The sequence below is a fragment of the Pelobates fuscus genome, chromosome 2, assembly GCF_036172605.1.
Source record: "Pelobates fuscus isolate aPelFus1 chromosome 2, aPelFus1.pri, whole genome shotgun sequence".
Classification (NCBI taxonomy): domain Eukaryota; kingdom Metazoa; phylum Chordata; class Amphibia; order Anura; family Pelobatidae; genus Pelobates; species Pelobates fuscus.
In genome coordinates this window covers 222846178-222874059 of record NC_086318.1, presented here as the reverse complement: position 1 = coordinate 222874059, position 27882 = coordinate 222846178, and the positions used below count along the sequence as shown (strand labels likewise).

Below are 27882 nucleotides of genomic sequence, written 5' to 3'. Positions count from 1 at the left end.
CTTTGCCCTTTCTTGACGCATAGGCCGGCGAGTTAGCTTCAGCTGCAGTATATCAAAGTCAAAGGCTTGATTCTCAGCAGTGATATTGTCTTTTTCGTTCATATATCATAACATTATTATTTAATTTTATACATTTATTAAAAATGCTTTGTATTTGGTTATGATAAATAGTTTGACACATGAGTTTGATCAAAAAGTGGTACAGAGAATATATTTCATTATATAATGTGCCTTTACTTATATTTACATTTATATAAAATCTGACTTATATTTACATTTATTTTCAGTACACATCAAGTTCATCTGGTGGAGACAGTTCTTGTGAAGAAGGACGGATGCGAAGACCAACTCAGCTGAGACCATTTCATTCAAGAAATGTTGTTGACCCTGACTTTCCTCTTCTTAACCTGTCCAGTGACCCAGATTACTCATCAAGCAGTGAACAGTCTTGTGACACAGTTATTTATGTGGGACCCAATGGAACCGCCCTATCAGACAAAGAGCTCACTGACAATGAGGGTCCACCTGATTTTGTACCCATAGTCCCAGTTTTACAAAAGGCAAAGAATGAACCAAAATTGGAGGAAGCTGTAGAGGCAGTTCCCAGCAAACCAGAAAGAGATTGCCTGAAGTGTAATACTTTTGCAGAGCTGCAGGAGAGATTGGACTGTATTGATGGCAGTGAGGAAACAAATGGGTTCCCCTTTGAAGAACTTCCTGTTCAATACAGTGATCAAACAAATAAATCCTTTAGTCAAGTAGCAGAATCTAAAAACACACCAGAAACCAATAAAGAAGAAAGTGCTTCTGAAAACAACACTCAGCAACATTCAGATAAGGACATTAGGGATAGTATATCGGCAACAGCATTAAAAATACAAAGAAATCAATCCCCAGTACCTTCTGGACATGTTGTCAACAATTCTACCCCATCCTCTCCTCGAAGTGTTACTGGTAGCTGTGGAGCTCAAAATGGAACTTCACAATTATCACAAAGTAGTAGCTTACAGGGAAGTCGGGAAAGCCTTAACAGTTCTGGATTTGTAGAAGGAAAACCAAGAGCCATGGGGTCACCAAGACTAGGCATAGCCAGTCTTTCTAAAACGTCTGAGTATAAGCCACCAAACTCCCCTTCTCAGAGATGTAAGGTCTATACCCAGAAAGGAGTGCTACCTTGTTCAGCAACTCCACCAACTGGAAATAAGGAATCTTGTTCATTTACTGCTGAATCTTTGCCACAACCAGAAATCCGAACACCTCCAGTAGGAATGAGTCCTCAGATCATGAAGAGATCCTTATCAAATTCAAGTAGCTTTTCTGCAGAAGCTGTATTTGTAGATGACCAGTCAACTAGTTCAGTAGAGTCCAAAAAGGAGGTTCTTAGTACCACTATGGTTACTGTACAGCAACCTCTGGAGCTCAATGGAGAAGATGAGCTGGTGTTTACTTTGGTTGAAGAGTTGACAATAAGTGGAGTGCTTGATAATGGCCGCCCTACGAGCATCATCAGCTTTAATAGTGACTGCTCTGTGCAGGCTTTGGCTTCTGGATCTCGACCTGTCAGTATTATTAGTAGCATTAGTGAAGATCTTGAGAGCTATTCAACTTCAGCACCTGTTTCAGAAGTCAACATTACACAGTTTTTGCCTCTTCCAAAGACTGGAATGGAGGAAAAATGCCAGGAAGGCAGCAGTAGACGTTCTTCTATTAGTTCCTGGTTAAGTGAAATGAGCACAGGAAGTGATGGTGAACAATCATGCCACAGTTTTATTGCCCAGGCATGTTACGGCCACGGTGAAGCAATGGCTGAACCTCCTATTTCAGAGTTTACAACTGCACTGCAAAACATTAGTGTTATGTGTACAAACAGGCAGAAATCTGCAATAGACAAAGTAGTAATGCAATCAGAAACAGACGAAAGCCAAAGTAAAGTGTCTCCCATTAAGGGCTGTAAAATTTCAGCAGTTGGAAAAACCACAGTCACTATATCAAATACCTCAAATCTAAATGGCTGTGAAAACTACTTGCCAATGAAAACAAATATTACTGTTTTCCCCTGCATTGCACTTAGTCCATTTAAAACTCAGGAGACCAATGAATGCCTGACAGATGTAAGTTTGTCTGATAAGATTCACCAGGCTGTAGTAAACAAAGAAGATAATGATTGTAAAACTGAAACTATTTATGAGGATCCTTGGCTAAAACGTGAAGATGATGTTAAAAGGGACAGTACCAATTCTAATGATGGACAAGTGCATGAAGTCCCAACTAATCTACATGAGCACGATGGGTACACACAGCAAGGTATAACAGATCGATCTAGTAGTAGCAGTGGAGAAGGAAGTATCTCACCATTGTCTGATAACCTAAAAAGAATCGTGGATGGTTGCGAAATGGCTTTTAACTCACAGAGTCAAACACATTTTAGTGATTATTCCCGACGAGGCAGTCTTCAGAGGGGATTAGAAAAGTCTTGCAAGCAAGAGGAACAAGATATAATTACTTATGATACAGATAACATTATTGCGGGTTCCGCTGCTGCTCAGTATTCATCCAAATCTACCTTAGAAAGAAGAGTTGCCTCTCCCAAACATTGTGTACTTGCACGGCCTAAAGGTACTCCACCATTGCCACCTGTGCGAAAATCAAGCCTAGATCACAGAAATAGAGCAAGTCCTCAACACAGTGCTAGCAGCCCATCAAAACACTCTCTATCTTCCTTACCTAGTCTTCCAGATGAACTTAGTGGAAAGTTAGCAGGATTCAACATGGATGCTAGAAGCAACAGCAGTAGTAAATTATTCAGTGCCAAACTTGAGCAGTTAGCTAGCAGAACCAATTCACTGGGAAGGTCTACTGGAAGTCATTATGAGTGCTTGTCTTTAGAGAGAGCAGAAAGCCTCTCTTCAGTTAGTGCAAGAATGATCCTTGGTAAAGACAGTACTCTGCCAAGATCTGGGAGAAGTGTGAATCGGAGTTGTATCCCATCTCTAACTAATGCCTCATTGTCAGCTGGTGCTTCACCTAAATCTAGCCCTTCAAAGATATCTGCAGTAAGTAAGCTTCTTCTTGCCAGCCCTAAAGCTCGTAGTCTCTCAGCCTCTACAACTAAAACATTAAGCTTCTCCACAAAGTCTCTTCCACAGTCTGTAGGCAGAAGTTCAAGCTTGCCTCCAAATGGGAAAAATATGTCTTGGTCAACACAATCTCTCAGCAGAAGCAGAGGTTCTGGACTTGCTTCTAAGTTGCCCCTAAGAGCTGTGAATGGTAGGATTTCAGAATTGCTCCAGGGAAATGCAAGTAACAGGGGAGCTCAATTACGTGGAAATTCAGACTCAGATGAGCGTGGCACTGTTCATGGTGAAGAAAAACCCGTTGTGCACACTTTGCCTTCACCATATAGCAAGATTACCCCTCCAAGAAAGCCTCACCGCTGCAGTAGTGGCCATGGAAGTGACAATAGCAGTGTGCTTAGTGGAGAGCTGCCCCCAGCTATGGGCAAAACAGCTCTTTTTTACCACAGTGGTGGAAGCAGTGGCTATGAGAGCATGATGAGAGATAGTGAAGCCACTGGAAGTGGCTCTTCTGCACAAGACTCAATGAGCGAAAATAGCAGTTCTGTGAGTGGAAGGTGCAGAAGCCTTAAAACATCAAAGAAAAGATCCAATACAGGTACAATATATTTTATATATTCCTATATGTGCATATGCAAAGACTTGATAGAAATTACCTGAACTTTATATATTTGAACTTTATTTCAAATTAGAACTAAAAGTAACTTTGTTACGTATTTTTAAGATGACAAAAATCCTGAACCACTTTTGTAGCGGCACATCTATTACGCCAAAATAGATATAAATTAATATCTGAGCTTACAAAAACTCAAGGAAAAAAATCATTTAAGAAACCATAGCCACTATTTTAAGTGTTTCAATGTGTGTCAGTGTCTGTGTATGCCAGTACATGCATCTGTACATGTGTCATTGTGTGTGTGTGTGTATTCATGCGTGTCTGTGTTTGTGTCAGTGTATGGATCTGTACATATGTGTTAGTTTGTGTGTATCAGTGTATGTATCTGTGCATGTGTGTCAGTGTTTGCGTGTGTCAGTGTATGTTTCTGTGAGTATGTGTCAGTGTTTGTATGTGTCAGCATATGTATCTGTACATGTGTCCGTGTATGTATGTGTGCACGTGTGTCAATGTTTGTGTGTGTCAGTGTATGCATGTGATAATGTGTGTCAGTGTTTATGTGTGTCAGCATGTGTATATGTGCATGCGTGTCTGTGTGTCAGTATACGTATCTGTAAATTCATGTCAATGTTTGTATTTGTGCATGTTTGTCAGTGTTTGTGTAATTGTATGTATCTGTTCATGTGTGCCAGTGTATGTATGTGTGCGTTTGTCAGTGTTTGTGTGACTCAGTGTATCTGTGCATTTGTGTCGGATACTGCATGCAAATAGAACCCTGCACGGATTTGTAAATATTAGATCCACAGCTGGCAAAGCATTATGTGATTTGCATGGCAGCATTGATTGGAAAAGCAGATTGAAAGCATACAGTCATAATACAGACTGTATTAATAATCAATATGAGAGAAGTAAGCACAAGAAAATAGCCTGGTATATAATTAGGCAATAAAATTGATCATGTATGCTGTAAGTTACTGTATGCACAAACATTATGCTATTGGAAGATTTACAACCAAGCCGGTGTTAACTGTCTATTACAGATCTCTGTATGCTAGGATTGATGATATAGAAAGAACATGTATGTCTTTTTTTTACTTCAAGTGATATAGTAAAACCCAACTATTGTGTTAAACAAAAGATGTTTGCAGGCAGAAAAGGGTTATTGTGTAACAAACCAAGAGACAGATGGTGCATGGCAGGTGATAAGATTATGTAAGGTGTAAAATCCTGAATTAGAATTGAACAAAATGTGATTAACTTGCTTTTCTGCAAAGGTGACTTTTAAATTGAGTGGTTAATGCTATTTATAAAGGGACCATGTGCATTGATAACAAAACTACATATGTGTCTTCATTATGATTTTTATTTTATAGTTTTACATGTTATATAAATGCCTGTTTTATTCATGAAACAGTAGCTGATGCTTCTTCTGTCCTGTTTATGCAGTACCACTGCCTAATACAGAATTTAAAGGGACACTATAGGCACCAAAACAACTTCAGCCTAATTAATCCGTTTTGGTTTATAGATTATGCTCCTGAAGTATCATTGTTCAATTATCTGTCATTTACAAGTCAAATCACTTTGTATATACAGCCCTAGTCACACCTCCCTGCATGTGACTTATACAGCTTTCCTAAACACTTCCTGTAAATAGAGATCTAATGTTTAAACCTCCTTTATTGCACAGTCTGTTTAGTTTAGACTTTCTTGTCTCCTGCTGTGTGACTAAAGTTAAATTTACAGAGCTGTAGAAACAAAATTGATTTAACTCCTAAATGGCAAATAATTTAGAAGTGAGACTACAGGGACATGATCTATACACCAAAACTGCTTCATTAAGCTAAAGTTGTTCTAATGCCTATAGTATATTTTTAACAGCCATTACAAATTAGATTTTACATAGCTGTACCAACTAATACACTGTGTAGAGAGGGCCCAGCTCACATTTTTACTCTGTTGATATAATAGAAGTTGAATTAATTTTCATTGTGATTTGAGAATTATCAATAAGTAGAAAACTCAACAATAGTCACCCTGCTATTGTCAACTTTAATAGTAACTGATTTGTCTTCTGGATCTCAAATTGTCACAATTATTATCAGAAAATATTAAGAGCAATTCAGCCCTTGTTTAAGAAGTCAGCATTCCAGTGTTTCTGCCACTACACAATGTATCAGAATGGATGAAAATTGTTAGGAAGGTAGCAGTAGATGGTATTTTAGTTCCTGGAAAAAGGACCACTCCAGTGTTTAGGTGCATTTTTTATGCACATATTCACTGGGGTATAACTTAAATTAGCTTGCAAAAGATGCAGATCTGATTACCTGCAACCTTTGCAAGCCCTCTCTTTTTTCCCCGGCATAGACTAACATTCTCTTCATGGGGAATAAACCATTTATTGAGAAGCCTTTGCATCTGTACACCGACTCGTGCACGTGCGCATGGCTGATCTGACGTCTGTGGAGATTTTGAATAGTCTAAAGATGCTGGCCTGTACGTGGAAGGAGGCAGGCATACTCACCTACAGCACGTCTACCACTTTGGTTAGCTTAGGGGAGTTATGAGAAGGCGGAAGCAAACCTGATTTATAAAAGCACAGATTTCTATAACTGATGGTTAAAAATAATGCCATAGTTGTATTGCCGAGGCCTGTTACATCCATGGTAAAGCAATACACATCACAGTTCATTCAACTCTCTTGAATAATGTGAATTATGTGTGACTTAAAAACACTGTATAATTATCTATGTTTCTTTGAGATATTCTATAAATTGTAGATTGACTATCCTGTTGTAATAAGGTTGATGATAACACACATGATCGCAAGACACAATGACAAAAAACAAAGACAAAACATGGAGTGCCGGTATTTCCATGTTAGAAAAGGAAACGATAGAAAATATTATACAGCTGTTTTGGATAACCTTCATATTTGGATTACAAATTCTTTTCAGTAGCCTATTAACAATGAAGAGATCTGCATGTCTATTAGCTCCTGTATAGCAAATTGTGAATATGCAGCTGTTTATGACTAAGACTCAGAATCTGTTTGCCCTCTATACATCATCTTCATGTGGCTTGGATCTGCACCTATGTTGAACACACAGTTTGTATGTCAGTTTGGTTGGTTATTCTATTCTTAATAACAGAAGGGTCCTTCTACTCTTTGGTACACATCCTCATCTTCAGCTTGGTGAATTTTCACACAGGTCTCCTAGGCTGAAAATAGTTCAACTGGGAGATTGATGCCCTGTTATCAGACACAAGCTCCCTCAGCCCACCCTATTACAAATGAGACTTTATTCATTCTAAGTAATCATAAAAAGGCCAAGCAGTTTGAGAAAGGATCACACTCTCCTTATTGGTGTTAAGAGCCTCAGAGCCTTCTGTCCTGAGAGCCACAATTCATGGAAAGCTACAATTATACAAGTGAAGATGTGCTCATTTCAGGTCGTGCAACCCTGTCCTTCTTATTTATGACTACTGTGCAGAGAAATGCTTCCTGTCAGAAATCATGAGCATAAATCAGCAGAGGCCCCTCAGTGAAGGCCCGATAGAATGAAAAATGAGCAGTGCTGCCTAGTTTTAGAAGTGCCTCTGTTGATTGCTTGCTAACCCTTCAGCATTGTATCGTAATCTATCTCCCAAAATCCTTCACAAATTATGTTGTCTCACTGAGCTTATTATTTAGAACAGTCCATGCACAGGGCACAGTTCTAGCTGTGTGCAAGTACAAGTACATGCTTTATTTTAGCTCTGATTTCCCATTGATTGCACCAATTTAGAGATACAATATCACAGAGAAAACCTTTTTGTTGGTGTAATTGTGACATAATGTTTTTATTGTTTCAGTATTTAGTAGATGACAGGGCTCTAAGTAGGGAAATGGAACGTTTATGCTAAAATACCACAAATAAGAAAGAAAAAAAATATCTCCAAATCTGCTCTTTTTAACCCCTTAAGGACCAAACTTCTGGAATAAAAGGGAATCATGCCATGTCACACGTCATGTGTCCTTAAAGGAACACTATAGTCACCTAAATTACTTTAGCTAAATAAATCAGTTTTAGTGTATAGATTATTCCCCTGCAGTCTCACTGCTCAATTCACTGCCATTTAGGAGTTAAATCACTTTGTTTCTGTTTATGCAGCCCTAGCCACACCTCCCCTGGCTATGATTGACACAGCCTGCATGAAAAAAAAAAACTGGTTTCACTTTCAAACAGATGTAATTTACCTTAAATAATTGTATCTCAATCTCTAAATTGAACTGTAATCACATACAGGAGCTCTTGCAGGGTCTAGCAAGCTAGTAACATAGCAGGGGATAAGAAAATCTTAATTAAACAGAACTTGCAATAACGAAAGCCTAAATAGGGCTCTCTGTACAGGAAGTGTTTATGGAAGGCTGTGCAAGTCACATGCAGGGAGGTGTGACTAGGGTTCATAAACAAAGGGATTTATCTCCTAAATGGCAGAGGATTGAGCAGTGAGGCTGCAGGGGCATGTTCTATACACCAAAACTGCTTCATTAAGCTAAAGTTGTTCAGGTGACTATAATGTCACTTTAAGGGGTTAAAGATTTCACTTGATTTCCTGGATGAATGAATAAACATCTCTATAGTTATAGGTGCAGGATGATTTGGGAGCTCCCTGTTTATGTGTTTAGAGTACATGCTCCCCTTTCCATATGTTTGTATCCATTCATTTTACATGTACCAGTCCTTTCTCACCAAGATATGAGAATTGATAGATAAAGAAAAAAATGCTTGCTAAGAAATGTTGTCCTCAAATATCAGGAAATATTTGCACAAACTTCTAATTACATATTGTAATGATGATTAACCATGGCTCCACAGATACCAATACCTGGAGACAGGCCCGGACTGGCCATCGGGCATACCGGGCAAATGCCCGGTGGGCCGCGATAGCCGTGGGGCCGAGGCCGGCAGGGGAGATCACAGGATCTCCCCTGCCAGCCCTGTGCAGGGCCAGCGCTATCCGAGCGCTGGCCCTGCATAGTGCCTCCATGGGCCGGTGGGGAGATCAAAGATCTCCCTTATCGGCCCAGAGACACTTCCAGGCAGCCGCCAGCTGGAGAGGGTGTGAGGGAGGGAGGCAGGAGAGAGGACTGGCGAAGCTCTAGCCAGCAGCTCCGCCAGGTCCTCTCGCGAGGTCTGAGCGTTGCCGTGGACACACAAAGCACCCAGACACACATAGCACCCTCGGACACACAAATCACCCTCAGACACACACAGCACCCAGACACACACAGCACCCAGACACACACAACACCCAGACACACACAGCACCCAAACACACACAGCACTCAGACACACACACAGCACCCTCAGACACACACACGGCACCCTCGCTCACACATATACAGCACACTCCCAATATATAAAATAACCCTCAGTGAGTTAACAGACAAAGAAAATTAGAAACCTAGAATGTGACGGCACATAAAAACACCCTCACACACAGCACCCCTCTTACATACACACACACTGCGCCCCTCACACATACAATACGTCCAAATATATATATATATATATATATACATATATATATATACACACACACACACACACACACACACTACAGCACCCCTCACACTGCACCACTACACACATTACGCTCCAGATACACGCTAGATCCCTTACCCTATATGCACTCTTTTTTTTTTTTTTTTTGACAGACATGTTTAATTTGCCACGATAATAGTTACAGGCATTTCAAAAGACATATTTCTGTGGCAATTAAGAAAAGGTGCACATTTTTTTTTTTTTTCTTTCAAGAGTAATAAACAAGCAGAAACACAGTATGTCAGATAATGAGATGGTAGTAAGCACAAGTTAAACATATCGAGAAGACTAGCGATAACAGTGGTTAAAATAAGTGCATCTATGAACATGTTAAATTATATCTATTTCTGTAGCTTAGTAGCCGCTGGGTGTTATTCAAAAAATGAAGGCAGATTTTAAGTTGTCATTGTCGTAATGTGCTCACCGTGAACTTGCTAACTAAAGAGAGGCAAAACAGGCAGAACCGTTTCACACAAGGACACACAATTCAAGAGATTATATTGTTTAGGTACTGGTAACCGGCTTGGCTAGACATTAAGACTAACATATCAAGTAAAAACGAAATAATATACAGAAACACTCTAAGCATCACCAGTGAGTAAAAGCAGGGTAGCGTTCGTTTCTGTATGGTTATACACTGAGTCTCTTGCCTATAATTGGTGGCCATAGGGTCATCACATTGGGGACAGTTAGCCCGACATCCATCTGATGTTGCTTAGAGTTCAATGGCCTTGTGGTATGCTGCAGCATGTCTCAACCTGCACCGCGTCCGGTGTGGCTGCAGGGAGGGGTGTGCTGCCCGTCTGCCGAGGGATTAGCCGATTCCTTTAGGTGATGCTTGCACTGATGACGTCTTGTAGTGCGGTAGTTCGTGCTGTCGGGCCCCTCCGGTGCCTTGTGTGTGGTCGAGACCGCTCCGGTCGATCCTATCTCCCCGAGTGGGGGTTCTGGAGCTGGTGAGCGCCATCCGGAGAGGGGCACCAGTGCTCTGCTGCGCGGTTCCCTGGATTGTGGCTGGAGCGTGTAGAGGCTGAGGTGCAGCGTATCGGGCGCCAGCTCCCACTCCAGGTGAGGCTATTTCGTGTGCGGTTTGGCTAGCGGTCCCGCTCTCAGGAGTGTGGGGGCAAGCACCGGAGTCTGGGCTACAGGGCTTCCTCGCCTGCTTGTGGGAAGGCTGGTGCGTGTGCAGCCCGGTGATTTTTCTGGGCGACTGTGGCGGGTATCTATAATGGCGGCGTCTGCTTGCAGGGCGAATCCACGTGGCTACTATTTTCCCCGCTCGGTGGAAGGCTGTCCCGCGGTTATGCAGGATGGTCCATAGGCCCGCACAGAGTCTATCGAAGTCCCCCAAGGGGTCCGTGGGTGGCTGGGCTTGCGTGCTCCGCTTCTTGGGCCCTTGCTGGGCGGCCATCTTAGGCTGCTCCACAGTAGCTTGGTGCATCCGTGTGAGCCGCGTCTCGGGTAGCCGAGCCCCGGTATAGTGTTGAGGGACCACTGGTGCTGCAGTAGTGATCCCAGCGGGGACCGGGATATCCCCCACCGGTCCAAAGGGGGGGTGACAGGGCGCCCAGAAGGTCTATTCAGGGTGTTCGGCACCCGGCTGGAGATCGGCCGCCTCTCCTAGGCCGGAGGCCTGCTGCCCCGGTAGGTAACTCGTCAGATTTGCGTCTATGCTGGTTCCTGCGGAGATATTTGGGCTGCTTAATGTCTCCTCTTGATTGCTAGTGGTCTGTGCTTGGTTTGGAGCTTTTTTGCAGGTTTTTATTCCCGTTATTTTAGTATTTCACGCTTTTCTTGCAGGAGCTCCAAGCAAACACGTCTGGCCTGCTTGAGAGTCAGGCCCCGCCCCCCCACCCTATATGCACTCTTAATCCTCTACACACACGCACACACACACAATCTCCTATACACACTCTGGGTTCTTTACACAGTAGATCTCCTACACACACACTACATTCCTTGTCAGCAAACACATACAACATTCTCTAAACACACCCTCTCTACAATCCCTACACACACTACGTCACCTATACACACACACTACAGCCCGTATGCACACACTCGCTACATCCCCTATAACACTATGCCCCCTATACACACACTCTCTACAGCCCCTAGCCACACATATTACACCACAAACACAAATGAAATTGACCTATTTACACAATACCACACCACACTCTACCCACACGCAATCCCACAAGCAGGCTCCAAACACATGTATCATACACTTTCCTGGCCCTTTTGTCCTCTGGTATCCCACTTGTGGAGACACCAGAGACAATTTAAAAGCAAACACAGCGCAAGCATGTTATTAAATTTGGGGCCTTTTTCTAATGCCAGAGCTCTTCAGCGGGGCTCTGCGCATTGAACTAACATGCTTACTTTGAGAGGGGGCGTGCTTGTCATTAGTGATGACAAAACAAACCCTCTCTGGCCCCGCCCCCTTCTTAGGGGGCCGCTCTGATTGAAAAATGCCCGGGCCTAATTTTTTTCCCAGTCCGGCCCTGCCTGGAGATCTTTAGTTGATAAAAAATGAATAACTTTTCCTCACCACAGCCATGTTACTCTCCCTTCTTATGTGTCATGTAATCCTGTCTGCAATGCACGTGACTGCATATGTAACCTGTTACATATGTCAGCAAGTGTGTGTCTGTCAGTGTGTGTGTGTCAGTGAGTGAGTGTGTTTGTGTCAGGGCCGGAGCAACCATTAGGAGAATTAGGCATTCGCCTTGGGAGCTGCTTCCTCAGGGCCAGGCACCCGAAGGTTTTGGCGCCAAGAGGAGTCCTGTCATAGGGGGCCCAGAAGGTGGTCATTTGGCAACCTTGGTGGGTCTCTGCATCAGTGCTTATTCAGCATGGCAGAGCTGGTACCTGCTTACCTGGATGGCAGGTGCCTGCACTGCCGATAACTGCTGGAGGGGGGGCAGAGGGGGGGCAGTCAAGCATCAGCGACAGGATGGGCGGTGAGGGAGGCTGATCTTGCAGCTCCTCACTCCTCCCTTGCGTGCCTTCTGTAATGCCAGGAGCCGGAATATGACGTCTGTCAGTGTGTGTGTGCATCTGTCAATGTGATTGTGTGTGTATTTGTGTGTGTCAGTGAGTGTGTGTGTGTCTGTCAGTGAGAGTATGTGTGTGTTACATTATGTATATCAGTGAGTATGTGTGTGTCAGTGAGTGTGTGTAAACATGTAAATAGATCATTATATATTAAATTATATTTATAATATATATTAATACAGTTATATAAAGTGAACCTGTCAGACAAGTTCAACATAACATAAATTAAACCCCACCTGTATTATACATAACATTCACCAAATGCATTATTTTTATTCTTGCCATTTATATAGCGCCAACAGACTCCGCAGAATGAAGGTATTAGGCAGTATTTGTGTATGGATGTATGTATTAGCCAGTGTGTTTATGGATTTATGTATTAGGCAGTATGTGTGTATGGATGTATGTATTAGGTAATATTTGTGTATGGATGCATGTATCATGCAGTATGTGTGCATGGATGTAGGTATTAGGCAGTGTGTGTTTATGGATGTATGCATTAAGCAGGATGTGTGTATGGATGCATGTATCCTGTCCCACCATCCTGTTTTAGTTACACCTCTGGGGACACCAGTGGACTGTTCCTGGGCAGCACAGCACTAGAACCATGCTGAGAGTGCTTAAGCAGCACTCCCTGCATGGTCCTGAACTAGGCTGAGGGTCATCCAAACAGCTTGTCAGTAGGCCTGATTATTTGGTGGACCCAGTTCTAGTGGGCAGGAGAATGTGACTAGGTGGGAGTGTGGGACCTTTTAACTGCTTACATGGCTGACAGTGGCAAGTGACATGTGAATGAGTAGGTGACAGTGTGGCATAGAAGGCGAGTATGAGGTAGTTCTGGTTGTTACCTGCCTTTTTTTTTTAGCTGGGACCACAATAAGGTAACCCGGCTATTCCATGTAATAATTAGGTGTGAGGGACCAGGGAAAGAAGTGGGTGGAGTATTCATTTTCAGGGTTCAAGTGAGGCTGCTTCCTATAGCGGTCATCCACCTGCCAGTCTGGTTCATAGTAGTAGTAGCTTTAATGAAAAATTGTAGATGTTTTCTAAAGTACAGTAAGGGGCACTCACTACTGTACTGAACTACACAGCATACCTGCCTTACGCACCCTTGTCCTCCTACTCTGTAAATCTATCCTAAATCATCACTGCATCTGTAACAAAGCTGCATATATGCTAAGCAGGGAATTGTGGTGTGATCATGAACCAATGTTGAGAAAGTTTGTGTTAAAATAACTAAGATAAAAATAATCCTCTAACTCAGACAGATTATGCACTTGGCTATATTAAATATTAAGATTGCTATGTTTACATGCAGGGCTGGTGCTATTATAAGGCAGCAAAAGCCGCCTTATGAAGCCCCAGTAGGGGATCAAAATCTCTTGGATATTAGCAGTTTCTAGGGTCTTGCTTGCAATTTTGCTTTTACCTTTTTTACCTGCCAGCCACTAACCACTAAAATACCTATCGCTAATTACAACACGTACCTGCTTACCGACTGCCAAATTAGCGAATGGGTGTTTCCGGCTGCCGCTACTGAAAGCCAACTGCTAAGAAGCAGTTAATAACGCTCATTATTCATATTCTATCTATTGCTCAAATTTGATTTTATTATTATTACTGTATAGTGAATACATCAAATTGTACTGATAATAGAAATTGTGATATATTATACTCAATAAAACACTTTATTTATAAATAAATAATATATCCCTGATTTCATCTTAGCTATGACATAAAACACAATAGCTTAATATTATTATGAATCTACATTTCTATACTGACATAAAGGTCATCCTTTTAATGCATCAGTCACAGCAATACGTAAACCTTTTCCATTAACATCCGTTGTAATTGAATTAATAAAATGAATGGAAAGCTAATGCAGGGCAGTTATAGATATGGCTATTGGATCAAAATTAATCCATATCCATAAAAGCCCTTTTAAAAAAAATCTGAGGTCGCTATGGGTGCGAGAGCATATATTCTACATGTTTGACATTTTACTGCAAGAATTGAATGTTTGTTTTAATTCATTTTTATTGCCTACGACAACTATCAATCTCTTGAAATGGTAAAGCAATTTGCACAAAGAAACAAGACTTTTTATTAGGAGTACAATTGTAGATTATGCTAGCGTAGTGTACCTATAACCTTATTTTTAGTAATGACAGGAGGCAAATAATTTGCATTAAGCTATCTGAACTTGGGGGCCGTGGCTCAGCAAGATGGCTGCTTAATTTCTTGCTCTGGCACCTGAGCTCGCAGTCCATTGCAATCCCAACCTCCAGGAACACTACAATATCAACAAAACAATGATGTCTCACCACAAGAGCAGAAAGAGCACCGTGAAATAAGAGAAGCGCAATTTTTTGGGCCAGAAAAATATACCTGCAACGCTGACCTTACAGGCCGAAATCCAAGAAGGCCACGACGGCTCAGATGCGGACACCTCCATGCCGGACATAGAAGACCCCATGGTTACTGATTTGGTGACACGAGGCAACCTGACACAGGCCCTGGATACAATATCCACCAAACTAATTGCAAGCTTGCAATCCTCGCTCAGCACCCTGAGGCAGGACATACAAGAGCTTGGATCCAGAACTTTCCATGTGTAAAACAAGCTTGACAAATTCGCCACGGCGCACAATGATCTAGCTAGCCATGTGGAGGATATAGAGCAAAAACTCACTATAATGCAATCAAAACTCGTGGACAATGAATACCGAGCACGCAGAAACAATCTGAGGCCCCACGCATATGCTCCAGAAATTCCTGCGGACATGCTGCTGGTGGATAGGATCTATCGTGTCCCGCGACCCAAATACTTGCCAGATTCTATACCACGAGACATACTCCTCAGAGCGTACTATTATCATATAAAAGAACACGTCCTGAAAGCAAGCTGCAATAAAACCCAGCCACTAGAAGATTACTCCACTGACTTATCAGCAGCTACGTTCAGCCAGAGTAGGACCTTCCCACAAATACTGGAAGTACTGCGGAGCCAAAGCATCAGATACCCCACAAAGGTGTTGGTGATCAAGGACAGCGGTATAAAATTAATCCAGGCCCCAGTAGAAGGACAAAGAAGACTCCAGGAATGGAATCTGCCTACCCCACGAGCGGAGAAACAGGGAGCACCAAAAGGAAAGTTGCCGCTGGAATGGAGAAGTGCAGCGCAGAGACACAGAGTTCCCAGCAACTAAAAGACTTGGTTACCAAATCACAAGTATACCTTGCACACTATCTGTGTTATCTCAGACTGAGTGTCTGTTACAGTTAATGCAACCGGTTAGTTAGACAGTGTTAGACAATGCATTCCCATTAAGCCTATACACCACAAGATGGCCGTGGCCCCTAGCATGTAGCACACGGCTGCTCACAAAATTAGCTTACTGCGGCACTGTCAAGCCAAACTTGCCATTCCCCAATCAATTCCTCTTCTCTCCCTCTGTCAGGATCTGTTCTTAATTTCTTCCTGTGTGCTCTAGTTTTCTTTAAAACATAAGACACATCCCCCCCACCCTCTCCCCATCCCCCCCCCCCTGCAGCCTCCCCAACCCCCATCCCACCTCCCCGTGTATACTCGCCTAATCCTCACCACCGCCCGCAAGTAGCCCACAACAGACATAGCAATTACACAGGCCTCAGCAACCCTTGGTCCAAGCATGACCCATACAGCATTGACGGTTACAGGCAAGGACCTCCCTCATATGGGCCCCGCACCTAAACGTGAAACAAGAGGTTCAATCGGGGAAGTATAATGTATAGAAGAACTGTACTGTATGATGTGCAAGGCTTCATGTTTACTATGTCTGTCTACCATGTTCAATATGTTCACCATGTTCAATATGTCCAATATGTAAATGTATGTGAGGCCAACTGCCGGCTTCTTCCCCCCCCACCCCCCCTGCAACATCCCTTCTCTTCTGTACCCCTATCTACCTGCAGAAAATAACAATTGTCAAATTAAAAAATAAATAAAACATAAGACACAGTAGGGACTATTTTGTCTTATGGTGGTTTCCTACGCCTGACCATCTCTGATCACTGTGGTCACAGAAATTTTCCCACAATTCTTACCTTTCCTCCGTGATCTTGCGATGCTTCCTGTCAGTATTCCCGAACGTCCTGTCATTTAGACAGGACGCCGGTGAAACTACCAAATTCCGTCTTAACAGAATGAGAACAGTTTGTTCATTCATGTTAGGATGCAATTCGGGACTTTTTTCGGATTGGAATTTAATTTGAATGAATGAAATTCCGATCCAATTCGTGCCGCGGCTGCATTTTGCAGCCGCTTAGTAGATAGCTCCCTAATTCCCACAGTATTAGGGAGCTATCTACCAAAAGGCTGAAAGACTAAGATTACTTAGTATTATTAAATTCTGCCCCTACTCGCTATATTGCAAGTAGGAGCCTGTCTACTAATCAGCTGTGTGCCCTCTCTGGGTGAAGATTGATTATTTTTTAGGGTGTCAGGTTTTTTGTTTTTTTTTTCTTGTTTTTTTTGGGCGCTTAGGTTTTTTTATTTTAACAATTGCAAAGGGTATTATAGATTTTTATTTGGCCTTTTTGGGGGCTGAAAAAAGAAGATTTTAGAAAAAAGAAGACATCTAAAGTTATTTTTTATTTACAGGTATTTCGTTTTCTTGTTCCCCCTCACTGTTTTTAGGGTGTGGGGGGGTAAGCAGGTCTTTATGATTTTATTGGATGGGAGGGGGTGACTAGGGGCTTGGGGACCCCTAGTCACCTAGAGGGATTTACATTTAGCCCTCACCCGTCGCCCATGGGTGGGGGCCGGGGGGAGGACAATAGGTCCCCCATAGTTATTTAAGGCCCCCACCTGCTGCTCATGGGTGGGGGCCAAGGGGAAGGACAATAGTATCCCCACCCATTTTCATTTAGGGACCCCAGCCGCAGCTCATGAGTGGGGGCCAGGGGAAGGACAATAGGTCCCCCCATTTTCATTTAGCGCCCCCACCCACGGCTCATGGGTGGGGTTCGGGGGGGGACGCTAGATCCCCCCTTCAGTTTTATATCCCCTACTGGCGCGGCACGGTTGGGGGTTCGGGAGGGGGGACAATAGGGCCAGGGCCACATGTTAAGGTGCCCATCGGATGGCCCATGCTGTCAGGGCCACCCGATGGGTATGGATTATCAGGGGGCCCGGTCAGCGCTGCAGCACTTTAACAGCGCAACCGGGCCCCCTGTGATGACATCACTGCTGGGAGGAAGTGACAGCCCCGGTCACTCCTCCCAGCTATCACTGAGAGAGAGCCCATCAACCTGAGCTACCACTGGACCCCAGGGTAAGTCAGCCTCCTGCACCTAAAAGGTAGGGAAACAGGAGGGTGACTTAAATATTGTGTATGTTTGTTTGTTTGTATGTATGTATGTGTGTCTGTCTGTATGTGTGTCTTTGTATGTATGTCTTGTGTGTCTGTGTCTGTCTGTCTGTGTCTGTCTGTCTGTATGTATGTGTGCCTGTCTGTTTATATGTATGTATGTATGTATGTATGTGTCTTTTTATGTATGTGTGTGTCTGTATGTATGTGTCTGTGTCTATCTGTCTATATGTATGTGTGCCTGTCTGTTTTTATGTATGTAAGTGTCTTGTGTGTGTGTGTGTGTATGTTTCTGTCTGTCTGTATGTGTCTGTGTGTAAGTGTGTCTGTCTGTCTGTATGTTTGTGTGCCTGTCTGTTTGTATGTATGTGTCTCTGTCTGTTTGTATATATGTATGTGTGTCTTGTCTGTATGTATGTATGTATGTATGTATGTGTCTTTTTATGTATGTTTGTCGTGTGTGTGTGTCTGTCTGTATGTATGTGTGTTTCTGTATGTATGTGTCCTTGTCTGTTTGTATGTATGTGTCTGTATGTATATGTTTGTCTGTCTGTGTGTGTCTGTCGGGAGGGAGTTAGTGGGGGTGGGCCCATGGATCAGTTTTGCACCGGGGTCCCATGGGTTGTGTGTACGCCACTGACCCCAAAAGTAACTCAAAATGCATAAAACTCCTTAAAAGTTACATCCCCTGATCTGGGTGACCAACATATCCAAAAATCACCCAGATCGGTTCAGGGGTTCAGGAATTTCATGGAAGTCATAATTTTGACCGACCGTGCACATGGCCTTATGCCCAAAACAGTTCCATGAAATCAGTGCTAACGGTCGGTCAAGTTCGGTAGTCTTTTATAGGTTTCCCGGCAGGGCCAATAGTCTGTGGGCAGGAGGCTGGCAAGCAGGCTCCTCCAGGAGCTTGTGGCAAACTCACATGGAGTGGGGAAGTTTGTCACAGCCCACTAAATATAATGTAATAACAATAAGAGTAAATACTCTGACTTGTGCATTAATGTTTCTTTTCTGACTTGGTTTCTTTTCTGGTTGTTAGTTTTATGATTGATCTGTGCTGCTGGAGTTCAGTAAAAAGAGTTTAATACAAAATATTTGCCTCCTGTCACGTGCTATAATAATTTTTGCAAGCACACAAAACCTTTTCATAAAGACACAAGCTGGTGTATCTTTAAACACTGCGACGACACATTAATTGAAAGAAAAACGGTTGGGATATTTTGTGCCTGTATTTGAAGTGTGGCATCATCTGATGTTGGCAATGAACGCCTATCCTGTGCTTTAAAATATTTCAACTGGTATACAGCAGACATATGAAAAATTAGAAGACAGACAGACATGGATTAAAAAACACGGACAGATATAAGTAGAAAGACTGGCAGACAGACAAGTAGATAGATGGATATGGATAGCTAGATAAATAAACAGACAGACATGGATCCTAGTGCATCCCACTGTGTTTCTAACTATATAGGCAGGACATTTTTCGAGACACCTGATCTTTGGCCAAATGTTGGTTTAATTTCAGAACTGAGATTCCGATTTAAGAACCGATTTAGAAGAGCAAAAGAGGCATGAAAATTGGCCAATGGATGTGCTTAAAAAACGGGAGTAACATTAAAAAGCCTTCTATCTTATAATTCTTCTTATCTTGAGCCCACAAAAAAAGGCCAAATTGAAATCCAGAATTCTTGATGCAACTATTTAAAATTTAAAAAGCCTTGATTGCAAAAGAAAAAAAAAACCACCAAAAATAATGAAAATGCACCACAATAAAAACGAATCTATCTTTATCTGTGGAGGGCTCACCACAAACTGAGCTATGATCTGGTCTTTGCAATATCATTACGAGCACTCTGTTTGCAACCAATCAGAATGATCTGACAGCCAAGTCTCAAGAGAAGACAGTCATTATTCAGAATCACAACCCCACCTGAATATGTTCATCATTGTGTGGTTCGGTCGGCCTGTGATTCAGGTACAATTCGTCTCAGAGTTTGGAAATTTGGTTTGGCCAAATAAATATCAAAATCTACAGCATAGCAATTGTATACGGGGTGCTGGATTTTGTACTGAAGTAACCTTTTAGGACTATTTAATAGATGTCTACTTTTCTCTAACCTAGAAAATTATACATTTAAATTAACCTCACACCTCTCCGTGAAACCTCTCCTGCAGTAGAATACATTTCCTCACTTAAAGTTTCAATCTTCACTGTATTAAAGGGACTCTCCAGTGCCAGGAAAACAAACCCTATGGGGATTCCGGCGACACTGGAGGTCCTCATGCATAGTGTGAGGACGTCCAGTGTAGTTTAAAACACTTTTCGTGTTCTAAGAAGCTGGAAGTCCCTCTAGTGGCTGTCTGATTAACAGCCACTAGAGGAGGACCTAACCCTGCAAGGTGATTATTGCAGTTTATAAAAACTGCAATAATTACACTTGCAGAATTAAGGGTGATGGCAGTCGGCACCCAGACCACTCCAATGGGCAGAAGTGGTCTGGGTGCCTGGAATGTCCCTTTAACCCCTTAAAGACCAAACTTCTGGAATAAAAGGGAATCATGACATGCCACACATGTCATGTGTCCTTAAGGGGTTAATCACAGTAAGGTACTGAACTTCTTATTAATTGAGTGTTCATTTTGTATTTGTTATCATGTTTGCAACTTACTATGTAAGTTGAGGAGCACAGGAGACGTGTCAGGAGAGAAGTTGAGTTAATTAGCATGCCTGCCAGTAGCATAATTAGCTATAAGGTTGGTGGAAGAAAATTATGTTAATGAAACTGGTTACTGCAGAAGTTAGTCTGCCCAACTGTTAGCCTTTGGGCTATTCAACTGAGAGTGAATACTTATTTCTATATTGACTCCTGCTCTATGGAAAATAAGCTGAGCATTGATTGCCTCCTGACTACTCATCCCTTACTCTTACCCATTGTTTTTTTGTTTTGTTGGTACAACCATAAAACCAAGAGTAGAGCCAAAGGAATTCACTATCCTGCAGTGGTTTCAATGTTTCTGCTTGAGTCATGCTGATCGTGTCAGTCAAGGTGTAATAAAAACATACTAATGGTGCCTCCTCACTTATTGAAGCCACTAAAAGAGTGTCCTTTCTATTTCATTCTGATATTTATTTTTCCTGTTGCTTCAGGCTCCTTACTTTTATTAACATTTATATACATTTGCTGGGAAATGCCCCAAGGTCTTAGTGTTAACCCTTTCAAATATTATTAGTTGTTTTTTTTCTGACAGTCCTCCATAGAACAGGGAATTAATTTGGTGCACCTCTCAAATGCATCATTTTTGCACTGAGAGGCCATCTGATATCCTATCTCCATTGTATATCTTCCTTATTTCCTCAGGGATAAAGAAATTTGGTATTAGTGCATCTTGGTGTTTCACAGAAATAAAGTCCATCAAATGTGTTTTGTATAAGTGTATCACAGAGCTCCACAGTGATATGATATTTGTGTAAATTCTGTATCACAGAGCTTAATAGCAATCAAACTGATGATAATGTGGATTGTATACGTGTATGCCATAGAGTTCAACAGCAATAAAACATACAGCATTTATAACAGAAAAACATTGCATGGAACATGGGAACTCTATCTAGGAAATTACAAAGAGCACGATGGTTCCATTCAATAACACGGTGATTCCCTAACCCCATTATTTGACTTTAATGTTAATAAAACTAAATTAACCTCTTAACTGCAAGCCCCAACTTGGTTTAGAAGGGATTCGAATTTATTAGCACAAGTAAGTACATTGAGCGTATTATGATTCTTCTACAAACCCTTCAAGGTATATATACGGAACGTCAGTTAATAATTTAATAATTATTATTAATAAAACCAGGCTTAAAATGTTATTCAAGCATAGGAAAAACCTAGTAGTTAAGGCGTTAGTAAATTGTTAAATACCTACTAAAAAAGAAAAATAGTAATTCATTTTTATTTTCTTTGTATTGTTTCTGAATGTAAAGTTGCTCTGTTTTATTTTGCGGGGTTGCTATTAAGTACCAGCACTGTTTGTGCTGCTCTAACCCAGTGCATTACATCTTAACCTGGGCCTTGATGGAGGAATGGAATGGTTACTGTACTGAAATGAACCCAGGATGATTAGATGTCTTTTTGTAATAGGATCACAGAGGCGAAGGCTTATTCCAGCATTATCTCTCGACGCAACATCTCCTGTTAGAAAACCAGCCAACAGCCCTGGAGTACGTTGGGTAGACGGTCCTATGCGTAATGGGCAGCGCAGTCTGGGTGAACCATTTGAGATTAAAGTTTATGAAATAGATGATGTAGAGAGGCTGCAAAGACGACGGGGTGAAGACTGCAAGGTATTGTTCAATGCCTATTATTGCTTTAATAAATGTTTGATGTATCCCTATAACTCTCTGTAAAATACACACATTGATTAGAGTTTATAGTCTGGCAGCCTGTATTATCCACAGTACAGCCTTTTTAAAGTATGCAGAAATAGTAAAAAGTGAGCTAAAGCAATGTGAACTCCCTTTATGTAGTCTAAAAAAGAGTAGACCGAGCCTCACCAGCAGTAGCTACTTTGAATACAGATCACTCTGTTTCAGCACCATTATCTCATTAGCAGTTGCTTGCTCAGGAGAGCCAATATGTCTTCTACCAAACTGTTTTCTTTCTGGTAAAATGAAGCACTTTGAGGAGCGCATGTTTCCAATTTTTACTCCTTCTATATTTATTTACCAGCAACCATTGTTGTACCAATTTTGCTTGAAGGCTGGATTTGAATATGCAGATATTTATCACTGTTAATCACATATCAATATCCAATGAATTTAGTTACCAGAAAATCCTGGCAACTGAATGCAGCTTTTTGTAACAGTGTGCAATGTGGTTATCTGTCTGGAATAAAAACAAAATGTCATAGTGGTTTTGTTACAAGGCAAGTTTTTAATAAATTGAAAATAAATCAGTCAGATTTTTATGTCTCCATCCTAATTGATATTCAGTGGTAAGTGGCAACTCACACGCCTAACAGACCATAATCCGTAGCCGGCCTGTGTCAGCCAAACATCAGATCCTGTGTTTGCTGATAGTGTTCCTATAACTGCCAGCCCTAACAGCCTGTTCCCAAAGCAGCCAGGTAGTTAACAATAATGAAATCCTGAGTATCTAAGTCCCCTCAAAATATTGGTTAATTCCTTGTAAATATGCTATGTAATTTCCGAGGTAGTTGATATTAGGAGGGTTTGATAAATGAATCAGCAATCGGTGAACATATTATTCCATCAAGCCTATCTGTATTTGGAGTCTCACTATAACAAATCCTGCTGAGCTTCATCACTCTCTTGTGCTCAAGGTATGGGACTTCATAAATACTAATAATATGTGGCCCCCACCTATTTCTAGGAGATGTTGAGAAAGGGAATTTGTCTGTCAGTCACACGATGCTTGTTTCTGTCTAAGAGACCTACCTTCACAATGGAATAAGTACAAAGCCGTCTGTTTAAGGCAAATATTGAGCTACAGGTAAACTTTTCCCTGACAGAGAATCCTATAACATTCATTAACCTAATTTTCATTGTGTAATATGATTGCACTGTTGAGCTCAGAATGGGATGCCATAAAGGTTAATTGTAACAGTGAGAGATTAATAGCTAATCTGAATTAGAAGTAGCAATCATGTTATTTGTCATTATTATGTATTACCTACCCCAGGAAGATTATAAACCCTAGGTCAGGGCAACAGAGTCATTCAATGCCTCCTTAAAACTCTCATTTACCAAATGTCTTATTGAACATGCATGGTTCTTTTTGCTTATTCTGATAATTGACTTGGTTGTTAGCAATGTTGGTTTTAGTTATTAACATTTATTTGACTAATAAGATTGTTTGATTGTCTCATCAGACAGTGGCACGTTTCAGTTCCAAACTGAAAATCTTAGAGCATCGACAGCAGAGGATAGCAGAGGTCAAGGCCAAATATGAGTGGCTTATGAAGGAACTGGAGATCACTAAGCAGTATTTGATGTTGGATCCGAATAAGTGGCTCAGTGAATGTAAGAACCTTTTGAACACATTTCTTCGGCGTGCATGTAATGTATCCATGAAGTATGCAAAGCCATTTTATATCATTATCTATCTTTCTTGGGAAAATATTGAAAGCCGAGTTTAACCCCTTAAGGACAGATGCAATTGTCCAAACCAAATCTAGAATTTGTACTATGTGTTTGTTCAACAGCTATTTAAGAGTTTCTCTTTAAGTGCCCCCATACAAATTATATATTGTTTAGTAAAGAACTGAATTTGATTTGTTTAAATATTATATATTATTTAAAGAAAGCCATTGGATGTGTAAAAAGTATTATAAGCAAAATCCCCACAATATTTCCCCCATTTTTTACACTTTATTGATACTTAATGTTGTGTTAGGTATACATTAAGTATGAATGAAGTGTAAAAAATGGGGGAAATATTGTGGGATTTCTGCTTATAACTGCTAATATACTTTTTACACATCCAGTGCATCTAAATAAAAAAAAACTGATAATAGATTCACATCTCATTCCTAAATGTTAAATGCCTCATTTGTCTAGGATCTAAATTAGTTTTGGTAGTTAACATTAACTAATCCTCCCTAATGCTATACCAACCCTACCCTACACTAACTCTAACAGTATACCTGCCCTAACCTTAACCAAACACTATCCCTAACCCTAAAACATCATTAACCCTAACCCAGCGTTAACCCGTACCTTACCCTAACACAAGCCCTAAACAAACCCTAACTCTAACCCTAAAACTAACACTAACCCTAATTCTACTACAACCTTACCTCTAACTCTTACACTAAGGAACCCCTCTGCCAATATCAGTACTGATATCAGCAGATGGGTTTCCTAGTTAAAGCAGTAGAGAGCACTATGTTCCTGCCATCTACTGGTTGATTTCAGCATTACAGGGATATCACTATAATACTAATAATCAGGTATGCGGATTACACTGTGATTGGTGCTGGATGGCTGACAAAGCCCAGCACCAATCACAGTAAGCATGATGCTATGCTTTGAGCACCTGCCATCACAGAATCACCGCAATGGAGCATTATCTGGTCTCCCTGGTGAGAGGGTTGGTAAAGCAAACATTTGTTTGCCGCTGTAAATATTTGCAACTGTACTTGGGTGTTAACAATAACATGGTATATATAATTTAAATTGTGCTATGTGATAGTGCTCCTATCCCCATCTTTAAAGCACATCTAACAGGACCTGTTGGTTCACAAGGTCACACTGTGACATCACTGCTGGACCTGTTTTTATCCTACAAATCATCACTCCACTAAATTATGTTCTTGTGAAGAGAACAGAAGACTATCTTTGGAAAAAAATAAATATATTAGGAAAATACAGTAATTATATATCTTTTTTAATATGCAAATGTGTTTTTGAACAATATCCTTATACAATTATTTCTCAATGACTTATAAATTGTATTTATTTTTCATGTGTTTAGTTGATTTGGAGCAAGCCTATGAAGTGGACTCCATGGAATATTTGGAAGCTCTGGAGTGTGTAACAGAACGTTTGGAGAACCGTGTCAACTTCTGTAAAGCACACCTCATGATGATTACCTGTTTTGATATCACCTCAAGGCGTCGATAAATGAAGGGGTTGTGGTGTGGGTGGGGTTCACATATGGTGATGATAATAGTCTCGCAGCAAACTTTTGCCCTAAAAAAATATTTTCGCCCTTCCAACAACACCCAAAGACAATGGAGCCAAGATAAAGGATGGACAAAGTGATGTTGTAATGTGACACAGAATGTGACATGAAGGGACAAGAAGATGTTTTATTGAGGATCAACACAATTGTAACCTCAACAAATGCATTCAAGCAAACTGTCAGATTCCATTGAGATTTAAGTGAGCACTTTGAGAAACTTTAAAGGTTTTTTTTTGTAAATAAAGACTGAAGGCAGAAGAGAGCTCTGTTTGCGCCATTCCCTAAATTGTGGAGGATGAAGAAGATTGGCCTGATAGCTTCAAAAGTCATGTAAAAAAAAAAAGGATGAGGAAGAATCCACAGTGAGACTGATTAAGTGCCTTTCAAACCTTTACTATCCAAACATTTATGTTCATATTTTATTGTGTACAGATGGTGCTAGATATGTTAAAAAGAAAATCTGAAAAAAAAAAATACCCACACATTTTTTAATGTATTTGCAGCTTGTTTGCTATGGTGTACAACTCTATTTCTGACTTGCTGTTTTAAGTACTTGTGTTTGATGCAATGTTTCCTGATCAGTACAGCACACGACTATGCGTTAACTGTCCTTGTTACCAATGTGTGGCCACAAAGGATTTGTCACATGGCTAGTATCTGTTTAAAGCTTTTTTTGTGATGGCTACTGATTCCATACTGCTTGTGCATGCATGTTTAGGTACACAGTATTAAATGTACAATGGGCAGAGATTCACACAGTATTAAAATAATAAGAAAAAAAAAAAACAAATGCAAGGTTGCAGGCCTCATTTTTCAGAATTTATCAAGCTCCCAGAGTTTGAATCGTAAACTCGGACCATTTCAAATCTACTACATATAGGACATTTTAGCACTTAACGGATTACATGTGCATTTGGGAATGGTACATAAAATCGCTTACTTAAAAGGTAATCAGTCTTGTGCAATATGTAAATGTACAATGTATTTGAGAACTAAAACCTCCTTGAAAGACGAATGTAAATCTTCACACTGCTACTACTTTGGCTTAAAAGGTGGTAAATAGTCTCCTCTATTATGTCCTATAAAATGTCACCAATATCAAAGTGTTCTCACTAATCCTTTAGGTTATTTTTCAGATTACAGAGGATTTCAGTCTTTTACAGAGCTAAGGAGAAGAAACCGTTGGTGGTAGCTGAAGATATATTTTTGACGAAACCTCCTTTGCAGTAACCAGCTTCTGACCATACGTAGTTGTGTTAGGCTAAGGGACTTTTTCCATACGCCACCTACAACAAGAATGAATGATTGGGAAGTTGTATAGGCTTGTACGTTATTATAAAGAGCTTATTCAACAACTTAGAATTAAAAATACATTTTCACTTTCCTTCTTTCCATTTCGTACCAATCTTCCCTTCTTTGGGCATTATCAGTAAAGCAGTTACAGACTATAGGGATATCAGATTGGAGCAGACTGACAAAGCTTGATTCGTTTTACTCCAATGATTCATTGCATGAAGATGTCCATATCTGCAGCAAGATAGTTATTTACTTATTAACTAAACAGTAAATTGCAACGAGAACAATACTGAATTGGAAAAATGTAAGCCAAAATAGTATAGTAGATAATTATACTGAATTATAATTCACTGCTTTGATGATACATCTCTCTGCTTGTGCTGTTAAAACTCATAATGTCCCTTTGGTAATATGTTTTCTGCTAATTTTATTTTATTTTTCACTCAGTACACCCGTATGTGGCTGTGTTAGCGAATTGTAAACTCACTAATGCACAGTAAAGGTGGCATGCAATAAAGTTTTTTTTTCCTTGATCCCATTTGCCAGTCTATCTTCATTGCCTCACAGCACATTAACTTTGAATGAAAACATGTAGTAGCCATTGACATCCTGCGCTGCCTCTCACATAACCAAACATTTAAAATATAATTAAAAGTACATAGAGTTCCCAAGACCCCCCTGTATTATTAGACAGGACCAACGTTTGGTCCCATTTGAGCCTTAACTCCATAAATGGGAGGTGCAATTTAGTGATATAAGCAGGGGTTTCCAGAATCCTTTAGTAACTGACAATGATCAGCAATGACCCTTTCTATGAAGAAACATTAGATTGACTAGTCTTCACTCTCTGTATGTGTAGAAGGTGATGGGTTAGTATACCACAAAGTTTTACCCTACACCTAGGTGCTATGGGATGGGAGGATAACATGTACCCAGATTAAACACGTACTCTCCCAATGTTTATAACTTTCATCTAAACATCATAACCACAAAAAGCTGATGAAGTGGCGTAAACAGTTTAAATTTAATCCATGTTTAAAACCTATTCATTGACTGAGCTACTCAACTGACGCACTCTGCCAATAAATTGCTTTAAAATATGATGCAACTGGTATTGCTAATGCAGGGATCAGATGGGGGGAGGGTTTGCCTTTTTTGGATTAACAATATAAAGCA

General features: G+C 40.9%; 1 protein-coding gene across 2 annotated transcripts in view; it reads left to right on the top strand.

The window, feature by feature from the left end:
* The window catches only part of KIF26B (kinesin family member 26B), a 347114-nt gene extending 319780 nt beyond the window's left edge, over nt 1-27334 (top strand). For both annotated transcript variants that reach the window (XM_063443207.1, XM_063443206.1), the window contains exons 12-15: nt 288-3672; nt 21847-22049; nt 23597-23747; nt 25201-27334. In XM_063443207.1, the coding sequence (XP_063299277.1) occupies nt 288-3672; nt 21847-22049; nt 23597-23747; nt 25201-25349 (3888 nt within the window). In that variant the 3' untranslated portion in view covers nt 25350-27334. The remainder of the gene's footprint in view (nt 1-287; nt 3673-21846; nt 22050-23596; nt 23748-25200) is intronic.
* The last annotated feature ends 548 nt before the right edge of the window (nt 27335-27882 follow it).